The sequence below is a fragment of the Portunus trituberculatus genome, chromosome 37 (assembly GCF_017591435.1).
Source record: "Portunus trituberculatus isolate SZX2019 chromosome 37, ASM1759143v1, whole genome shotgun sequence".
Classification (NCBI taxonomy): Eukaryota; Metazoa; Arthropoda; class Malacostraca; order Decapoda; family Portunidae; genus Portunus; species Portunus trituberculatus.
The window spans coordinates 26,401,982-26,411,981 of record NC_059291.1 but is presented as its reverse complement, the minus strand read 5'-3'; the positions used below and the strand labels follow the sequence as shown (position 1 = coordinate 26,411,981).

At 41.4% G+C, this 10,000-nt stretch overlaps 1 protein-coding gene and 1 long non-coding RNA gene across 2 annotated transcripts in view; one reads left to right on the top strand and one right to left on the bottom strand.

Annotated features, from left to right (window-relative positions):
- Window positions 1–4,603, top strand: part of LOC123514266 — a 5,475-nt gene extending 872 nt beyond the window's left edge. Inside the window, exons 1-2 of the long non-coding RNA XR_006677551.1 lie at window positions 1–944; window positions 3,121–4,603. The exon at window positions 1–944 is cut by the window's left edge and continues 872 nt beyond it. This is a non-coding gene — a long non-coding RNA (uncharacterized LOC123514266). The remainder of the gene's footprint in view (window positions 945–3,120) is intronic.
- A 1,598-nt stretch (window positions 4,604–6,201) lies between these two features.
- On the bottom strand, window positions 6,202–9,575 carry LOC123514365 (NPC intracellular cholesterol transporter 2-like). The gene is made up of 4 exons (XM_045272236.1): window positions 9,448–9,575; window positions 8,460–8,564; window positions 7,584–7,756; window positions 6,202–6,950 (listed from the first exon to the last, which is right to left on the bottom strand). The coding sequence occupies exons 1-4, from the start codon at window positions 9,533–9,535 to the stop codon at window positions 6,867–6,869; spliced, it is 450 nt and encodes a 149-aa protein (XP_045128171.1). The 5' UTR covers window positions 9,536–9,575; the 3' UTR covers window positions 6,202–6,866.
- Between the last annotated feature and the right edge of the window lie 425 nt (window positions 9,576–10,000).

Genomic DNA, 10,000 nt, shown 5'->3' with positions numbered 1-10,000 from the left:
ATTGTGATATGTTATGTTGGCTTCGGTTATAGTTTAGTGTATGTTATGTTAAGTTGAGTTAGGTCAGGTTTGGTTAGGTTTAATTGTATGACTTGGTTAGTTTAGGTTGCTTTAGGTTTACGTTAGCATATGTAAGGTTAACCCCTTCAGTACTGGGATACTTTTTTACCTTGAGTTTTGTGTGTGATTAGACCATTTTTACTGCTATTAGGAAGGATCTATGGAGATCAAAGGATTAATGGCCACTATTTTAATCCCCCAACATGAGTTTCTGAAGCTGTATAAAATCACAAAATAATCACCGGAAGGAATATTGAAACGCGTTATGGTACTGAAGAGGTTAAGTTTGTTTTGGAGGGGTTTAGTCAGGTTAAGTTTGCGTACAATATGAGTGTGCTGGATTAAGTTAGAATAAGTTAGCTTAGATTAGTTTCAGTTTAGATATATTAGGTTAGTTTTGGTTGAGTTGACCCTTTCAGAACTGAGACACATTTTCTACCTTGAGGTTTGGGTACGATTAGACGATTTTGTTTACATCAGGAAAGGTCTATGGAGGTCAGAAGATTAATGGCCGGAGTTTTCACTATTTTGATCCCCACATAAGTTTATGAAGCTGTATAAAACCACCAAATAGTAAGTAGAATAAATATGAAAACGTCACAACACTGAAGAGGTTCAATTAGGCTGAGTGAGGCTCCCCGCCGGCGCCACCAGCAGGAGAAACTTGTAACAGACTCATCGGGACGGCCTGTGTGCTGCGTGTCAATAAACTAACTAAATGTGTGTGTGAGTGTGTGGGGGTGTGGGTGTGTGTAAAACAGTGGACTGCACCACCACAAAGATCAAACTATTTTATCATGTTTGCAAGATTCATTGTGATATAACTAACATTCACTTTTTACTTTCTTGTGTGTGTGTGTGTGTGTGTGTGTGTGTGTGTGTGTGTGTGTGTGTGTGTATTGAGAGGGTACATTAGACAAGCAAAAAAATACTTACACACACACACACACACACACACACACACACACACACACACACACACACACACACACACACACATTGTGTGTTCGAATCCCGGGTGAGGCAAGGCTAATGGGCAAGCTTCTTAAATGAGTGTGTGTAAGCTCTTTTTCACCTGGCAGTAAGTACGGCATGTAACTCGAGGGCTGTTCTCAGCTCTACCCGAAGATCGGTCAATACGAGGAGCTGTGCGCTCTTTCCGTAGGGGGAACGACTAGCTAGGTGACCAACAGACGATTGCAGGTGAATAAACACACACACACACACACACACACACACACACGGTCCGGTAGCTCGGTGGTTAGAGCGCTGGCTTCACAAGCCAGATGACCGGGGTTCGATTCCCCGGCCAGGTGGAGATATTTGGGTGTGTCTCCTTTCACGTGTAGCCCCTGTTCACCTAGCAGTGAGTAGGTACGGGATGTAAATCGAGGAGTTGTCCCGGTGTGTGGTGTGTGCCTGGTCTCAGACCTATCCCAAGATCGGAAATAATGAGCTCTGAGCTCGTTCCGTAGGGTAACGTCTGGCTGTCTCGTCAGAGACTGCAGCAGATCAAACAGTGAATTACATACACACACACACACACCGCGAAAAAACAGTTTTTCCATACTTACACACAACCCTCACTTCTTTAACATAAAACACGGAGTCACTTCCCACACGGCACACGTATCATCGTTAACACAACATTTCACACACTTCATCATCTCCAACAATGATCATAAGAGAAATCAACAGAAATAGAAAACAAAAGAAAAAAATATATAAACAAAAACAAGGCAGTAGTCAAAAAGAAACGACAGAAAAAATAAAAATAATAATAATTAGACTGGTAAGAAAAATCGAAGTAGAAAATATAAACATCTACATATATTTGCAAATCTGGAATGTGTAGCTACTATGAGACAAATTGAATTATGAAACAATACATATATAAACAGTATACATATATATAGTAATAATAAGGACCGGAGAGTATACATTTAACTCATTCATATATACATAATTATGAATGTGTAAAGACTGTACATATACGTAATACATAATTAGTGGGGTGGGAGATTTTCTAATAAAGAACTTCATGTGAAAGCGAATTATGGAGAATTATATGTGTGTGTACGTTCGTGTGTCCTTGTGTATTGTACAGTGTGTGTGTGTGTGTGTGTGTGTGTGTGTGTGTGTGTGTGTGTGTGTGTGTGTGTGTGTGTGTGCGTGCGTGTTCGTGTTTTGGGAGACCAGCTCGGTGAAGGGAAGAGACAAGGAGAGGTAAAATGAGGAAAGAGAAAAGAAGAAAAGGAGGAGGAGGAGGAAGGACGAGCAGGAGGGAGGAAGAATCAGGAAGGAAAATAATAATAATAATAAGAAGAAGAAGATAGGAAAGAACGAAGATAAAGGAGGAAGGAGGACGAGCAGACAGGAGAGAAGAGAAACAGAAGAGGCGGAGGAAGGAGGAAGAGGAAAAGATGAAGGCTTTGAAATAATAGGATTTATATTTCATTTCAGCCTTTCATTTCCATCGCAGCCGAACTAATTAATAACTCATAGGTGATATTGACATTAAGCTTTTTCTTTTCTTTTTTCTATTCTTTCCACTTTTCTTTTCCTTTCCCGTTACTTGTTTTTTTGCTGTTTGCTTGGTAGATTTGTTCATATTGTTAAACTCTTTCCTTTTTTCTTTCTTTTTTCCCGGTTTGGTTCATTCGTGTTCATATTATTTCTTCATTTCTTTTCTTTATTTCTCGTTCTTTACACTGTGCCAGATAACGAAATGGAAAAAAAGTCGTGTCACAGGTAACGGCATCATTCAAGCAGGTGAGCACAGATAGGAAAACTTTCATCATTAAACGGAATCCATATTGAGATCGAGTAATGTATCTACCACGTTTGAAATAGAAAGTAAGAGAGAATACCACAGGAAAGAGGCAGGCTTAGTGAGGTGGAGCCGTTACAAGTGCGAGGACACCTGGTGGGAGCAGGGGAGAGGATAGAGCATAACGGAGGAAGAAATCAAGGGAGTAAAGTGTAATAGAGGAAAGAAGGAGTTAGACCATTAGGTATGCGAGGACATCAGGTGGTGGGTATTTTAGGAATGCTTCTCAGGTGTGTGTGTGTGTGTGTGTGTGTGTGTGTGTGTGTGTGTGTGTGTGTGTGTGTGTGTGTGTGTGTGTGTGTTGTAACAGCTTCATCGAGTCTCCCTATTCATGTAAGTCCCTGTGTTACGTGTATTCACCGCTGTTCTTCACCAAAACGTGGCGGAATATAAAAAAAATGTATAAAACCATCTTTAACAAATGAACTCCATCATTCTGGCGTCCAAACAACTGGAAACAAAAAGCTAGGAGGAGGAATTTCTGTCACATTCGTTAGAGGAGTGAAGTTGAGGCAGAGAGGTGGCAGATGAGGGAAAGCGAGACAGACGGAAGTTCCACAGCTTGAGATTGTCGTGTTAATTTCTCCTCCGTCTCATTCAGTGTCCACAGGTGTTGTCACAGTGTGCTAGGCTCAGCTCAACACCCCAGGCTGATGATGCTATGTACTACTGCTGCTGCTGTTGCTTAGTGTCTTCAGTTTCCTCCCAACACTTCATTTGTTTCCTCAGCAAGACGTGTCATCATAATGTTCAAATGTACTGACCAAATATATATATATGACACCCTCCCCTCCCCCAACCTTTGATAGAGGACCAGCAGGAGTACTTACTACATTATGTGACTCGTGTGTGTGTCTGTATGTGCGTGTATGTCATGTATGTGTCACTCGTGTTTTGTGTGTCCTAAGCATAATAAAAAGATCATGTTTATTTTTAATGTGTAGCTACAGCAGTTAAGTGTTCCAGAGAATAACCAAATAATTTTAAATGTAACGCTGACTTTACTATTTTTTAACCTGAGACACGACACCAGCTGTGGTTCCTTGAAGCGTCGAGCGGCTAACCACTAACTACACCCAACCCCTCCCCCGGCACGCCATCACACCACCATACCACACCCACTCCATCACCCTCAATACCCAACTTTCGCCGCTCTCATGGCCTCCTGCGGTCCAGTAGACAATGCACACTTTGCTACACAAACAGTATGTGTCGTTGACCCAAACACTTGCTGTCACTTCACGCCACACTCATCTTGGTGTTGGTTATGATGTCAGGCTTCGCACCGCCACCCAGGAAGCACACACATATGCTCATCGGTGTGTGCTGCTCCCAGACCCAGTGTGCCGCCGCTGCTACTTTCCTGGTAGACTGATACTTGAAATGACATGCTATTGTAGTACATTCAGTATGCTAATGTAGTGGAGACTGTAGGCACGTAACTGTAGAGTAGATCAGTACAAGACGAAAGGACTGGTGAAGTGAAATGTATAGGTTGAAACATCTCGATAAAAAAAAAAAAATTGTGTAATATGGCCAATAAAGTCAAATAAGTATTATAAAGTGTAAGTTGTAAGGTAAAGCGATGTATGATAGTATGATGTCGTGTATAAAGGTGGTCATTTGTTCATAAGTCATTGACAAAACAATAAAATTGTTGGCGGAACATTTTACTGTGGAAGGAACAGTATGTAGATGAAAAATTACCACACACATCGTAGACTTATTTATCCATTTATTTACTTCACCTCCAGGATCTCTTTTGTGTAAGTGTGAGTGTCTTATGTAAGGCAGCACTTGTGTCTCCAAGTCTGCCGCCCCATGATGGTCACACCTCACCGCCAGCATTCCTCCGCGCGCCATGCAGCACCAGCGTCCCGGCCCTCCAAAATTTAGAATCCCTCTTTGTTTTGATTTTCCTTTGTTGGTTTTAATGCAAAGATGGCGTGTGTTGTTATTATTTATCAATAATTTATCTATTTCTATTGTTTCATGTATATAAGTATGGTCTTGTTTTATATCTTTACTTTACTTACATCTCTTATTTTTTCACATTTCTTGAGTCAGCCTTGATTTTTTTTTCTCAAATTGATTTCCTTTATTTCTTGTTTCACTCGGAACCTGATCAAATCACTTGTATGTTGTTGTTGTTTTGTTCTCCATTCTTCTTATTTCATTATATATGCATTTATATCCACTATATTTCATGCAATGTCTTTTGTTTTGTTGTCTGGCGTGTTTGCCAATACAACCTTCACCCTACGTACATTCCTCTCTGCTCTGCTCCCTGTGATAGTCTATGCTTACCTTTTCTGTCAAGACTGAATGGTGAGAGCAGCAGAGAATCACCCCAGCCAAGGAACCTGTATGAAATCCTCGGCCCATACCTTGCCTGCCTCTCCATGTCCAGCCCTCTCCTCCCTAACCCTGCCCTGCCCTGCCCTGCTTCGACTCATTATGCCCTGATCCGAGGAAGTGACCGAGGAATGCACATCAACCTTACCTAAAAAGAAAGGTAATGAATGAGAATGTATGTGTGTGTGTGTGTGTGTGTGTGTGTGTGTGTGTGTGTGTGTGTGTGTGATTCACTGTTTGATCTGCTGCAGTCTCTGACGAGACAGCCAGACGTTGCCCTACGGAACGAGCTCAGAGCTCATTATTTCCGATCTTCGGATAGGCCTGAGACCAGGCACACACCACACACCGGGACAACAAGGTCACAACTCCTCGATTTACATCCCGTACCTACTCACTGCTAGGTGAACAGGGGCTACACGTGAAAGAAGACACACTCAAATATCTCCACTCGGCCGGGGAATCGAACCTCGGTCCTCTGGCTTGTGTGTGTGTGTGTGTGTGTGTGTGTGTGTGTGTGTGTGTGTGTAATTCACCACGGTCGCCTACTGGTCACCCAGCCAGTCTTCCCCATTACGGAGCGAGCTCAGAGCTCATAGACTGATTTTCGGGTAAGACTGAGACCACAACACACTCCACACACCGGGAAAGCGAAGCCACAAACCCTCGAGTTACATCCCGTACCTATTTACTGCTTGCCCATTTGCCTCGCCGCGCCGAGACTCGAACCTGGCCTTCTCGATTGTGAGTCGAGCGTGCTAACCACTACACTACGTGTGTGTGTGTGTGTGTGTGTGTGTGTGTGTGTGTGTGTATGTGTATGTGTTCGAGTAATACCGCCACACCACAACCTTTATTATCACGTCATGAAAACAACGCCACCTACATTTTTTAACGTATCACTAATGCAATGACCATTTTTCCATTCACTATCAGAAGGCAAAGAAGGAACCAAAGCATCAAGCACTCTTAATTAACACGACTAAATATGAGTAGTGTTTAGCTTGTGTGTTTAAAGAATGACTCAACTAATGCATGTCTGATACCTGGGAGGATTAACATACAAATATACAAATACATGTGGTTATACATAGTAAATGTTTAATAATTGTAGTTTCTATGTCACTTTACCTATTGAATGAAGCTGAAAGGACGACTGACTGACTGATTGGCGGGCAGTTCATTTTATTATTAGTACTCCTACCAGTCTCTCTCTCTCTCTCTCTCTCTCTCTCTCTCTCTCTCTCTCTCTCTCTCTCTCTCTCTCTCTCATTAGCCTTATTTTTAAAGACTACAGAGATCATTAGTCTGTTTTTCTTATATTCTATTATTATCATTATCATAATTATCATTACTATTACTATTATCATAACCGCCAATTGAAGATGCATAAAGCCATGTTAAACCAACACTAGAAGCATACAACTCTTGAAAATCACAGTAACTTCTAGTAGAGTGCGTTAAGAAGTATGAACGCGGCGCCGGGGCTGTATGAGGACTAAAAACAATGCTGGACAAGACGTATGTAAGTATAAAGGAGCTAGATGCTGGAGGTGGCTTGAGGCGTCGTAGGGGAGTTGAGGTTTGTAGGGTTAGTTAGGGGAAGATGCCTCTCGCTGCCTCAGACAATGGTGATGGGAAACATAGCGCAGAAGTGGATCACGTCGTTCTCATCCTTCAGCTTCCACTGCACCACCACGGAGATCTGGTGGGAAAGAAGGAATAAATGGATAATTTTTTATGAGGAATTGTACTACAGTTTTGCCGCTTGTGATGTGTGTGTGTGTGTGTGTGTGTGTGTGTGTGTGTGTGTGTGTGTGTGTGTGTGTGTGTGTGTGTTAGGTTATAGAAATTAAGGAGTCTCGAGTCTTAATTTTTTTTCTTTTTCTGTGCATATTTTCGCTCTTTTAGTTGTTAGTGGTGAGTTATTGGGAAACTCTGAAAAAGAGGTTAGGCATATTTATTTAGTTTTTGTCTCGTGATCACCTCTCAATGTTAGGGGTGTGACGAGTACTGTTCCATCCGGGAGACAAAGATTTAAATTGAGCGATATAAAACTACAGTCAAACTTTGAACTCGTGTTGGTGTCAGTGGTATCTTTTTGAAACTGTATGCTTGAAACTTGAACCAAACACTTTTATCAAGCTATGACGCTATGACAATTGGTATTTTTCTCTTTTTATACTTGCATCATATCTTACCTGAACTTATTTATTTTCCTTATTCTTTTACTCTTTTTATTCATAAAGAGCCCCAAAAAGTGAAGAGAGCATGAAAGATCTGACGTAGAATAAAAACATGGACAATTTGCAGTACAGTACGTAGGCAGGCTACTTACGGCCGGGTACTCCACCAGTACTGGCATGAAGGCGCTGTACTTATACTTGTGGCCGATCTGAAGGGGGCAGACGTCATTCTCTAGCTGGGAGCAACCTTCGGGGCCTGGCCAAGGGAAGTCGACGCCAGAGATGGTGGCTATGATGATGGTCTCCAGCTCTGAGGCGGCGGAAGCTGCGGGAGACGGTAGCGTGAGAGAACGTTAGAAAAAAGAAAAGAAAAAGACATTGTTAGGTCTTTGATGCTTTCATTCGTATACTGTTAGTGGGAGGTAAGAAGTGAGGGTGGCTATGATGATGGTGTCCAGCTGTGAGTCACCGGAAGCTGCACTGTGGTGACGGGACAGCATTAGAGAGGGTTGAAAAAGACAGGAATAAGCGAAGAGTGTTTTCAAGTTTGCCTATGGTGCTTACAATGGCGGAGACAAGGCGTGTAGTCTTTTGGTGTAGGTTTTCATTTCCTCTGTGTGTGTGTGTGTGTGTGTGTGTGTGTGTGTGTGTGTGTGTGTGTGTGTGTGTGTGTGTGTGTGTGTGTGTGTGTGTGTGTGTGTGTGTGTGTGTGTGTGTTCCCTTAATCTAATATCTATTGGTTTTTTTATGTATCTAATGTTATTTTTTAGTGTCATGTGTTAAGAAGACCATGCAAAAAGAAAACGTTTTATAATACCGTACATAAAAAAAAAAATAAAATAAAAACTTCCCTTAAAGAACAAAGCAAAAAAACTTACAAAAGCTAAATTTTCCAAGATGAAAAAAAAAATTAGATTATGAAAACAATGGAATTAAGAGCAGTACATAACCACTGGACATCACTGGACACATCAGCTGGCAAGGAATCAAGTCCCTTGTGAGAGCAGAAGCACTCATCAGAGCCTTACTTGGCGTGAAAGTGATGTTGACGTCATAGTTGCTGGGGCGGTGCACGATGCAAGGCGGCACCTCGCAATACGACAACGAGAACTCATGAATATCCGCCGTGGAACCTGCGAGGAGGGAACAACTCACCGTTACCAAGGAAAGAGAGTAGAGGGTGTGTTCTTGGCTTCCTGCTACTCGTATAGGAAGTATCTACTGTTTTTAAATACGTAATGTTGTCAAAATTGTTACCAAACGGTTTATAAAACAGTTCGGAAACCATTTTCATGTGTGGATGTACTACGAGTGATAATGTGGGTGGATGGAGGGAGGAAGGAATGGATGAGCGGATAGAAAGATGAATACGTAGATTGATGGATGAAAGGTTAGATGAATGAATCAATGAGTGGAGAGAGGGAAAAATAAGAGGACAGATAGATAGATGGTTGGATGGAAGAGTGGCTATATGAATAGATGGATGAATGAGTGGATACTTCTCAAACGTTTCTAAAATGTTCCCCAAATATTTGCAAACTGCTTTTCAAACGTTTGCAAATGATTTATAGACATTTCCACATAATCCTGGCATAGAGAAGCCATTGTGATACCTACTCTTCCTCTCAAAAGAATAAAGTAACTGTCAACGGACCAAAAACATAAAATGAGTAAATAATGGAAAAAAGGTAGAAAATATAAAAGTAAGAACACTGATAAATAGATAACAATATTCATATATAATAAAAAGTAAAACAGCTTTCATATTAAAAGATAGGCACAGTTAGGCTCACATTCTCAAATACCTCTGCGCTTCACCTCCAATATTTCAAAAGACTATTTAAATTTCAACGAGTTTTTTAATGTATCTTTATGATTATAGAAGCAGAGTGACAAGATTTCTGCATTATTAACTGGAGAAACACTATTAATTTCTATGGCCTTGGAAAACAGTCGTGGTGAGAGAACAAAGCGTTACTAAATATGGACCTTAGTCTCATGAAAAGCCCAACCTACCGCAATCCTGGTAAACTGTCGCCTGTGCCGCTCCAAGCCACACCGCCGCTATCACCACCACCACCGCCTGTATCGTGCACCTCTCCATTTTCGCCCCGGTGCTCAAAGGGGGAGTAGACTGCTCTGATATTGTGATAGGGTGCGAGGTAGCATACTTTATATACATTTTAAACCACCACCGGCACCGTCAATGTCTTATCTGCTACGTCAGTCAAGTAGATATGTTAATAAAAATGATGAGAGAAAAGAAATGTACCTATTGCATGGTTCGTCGTCTTCTGCTGTCTCTCACAGGTTCATAGTGCTGGAGAAAGAAGATAAAAAGGGTGTGTGACAGGTCATTGCCTTGGATTCTCAAACAGTACTTCTTTTATTTTTGTTTTCATTACGACTGTTTTAAAAGGCCACTGAGATAATGAAACGTGCTGTTTGTCTTTCTTATCGGTTACTTAGAATTTATTGATTAAAAAGCTACTAACCTAACCTAATGTAATGTTTGGGTTTTCATGAGATTAAGGTCCGTATTTAGTAGTTACTAAAAAAAAAGAAAATT

Bases quoted from the DNA above. Each gene is read 5' to 3' on its own strand.
- LOC123514365 (XM_045272236.1), bottom strand. From the start codon at position 9,535: ATGGAGAGGTGCACGATACAGGCGGTGGTGGTGGTGATAGCGGCGGTG. The intron at 8,565-9,447 runs GTAGGTTGGGCT...CCCTCCTCGCAG, and splicing joins GACAGTTTACCAGGATTGCG to GTTCCACGGCGGATATTCAT. The intron at 7,757-8,459 runs GTAAGGCTCTGA...CGTCTCCCGCAG, and splicing joins CAACATCACTTTCACGCCAA to CTTCCGCCGCCTCAGAGCTG.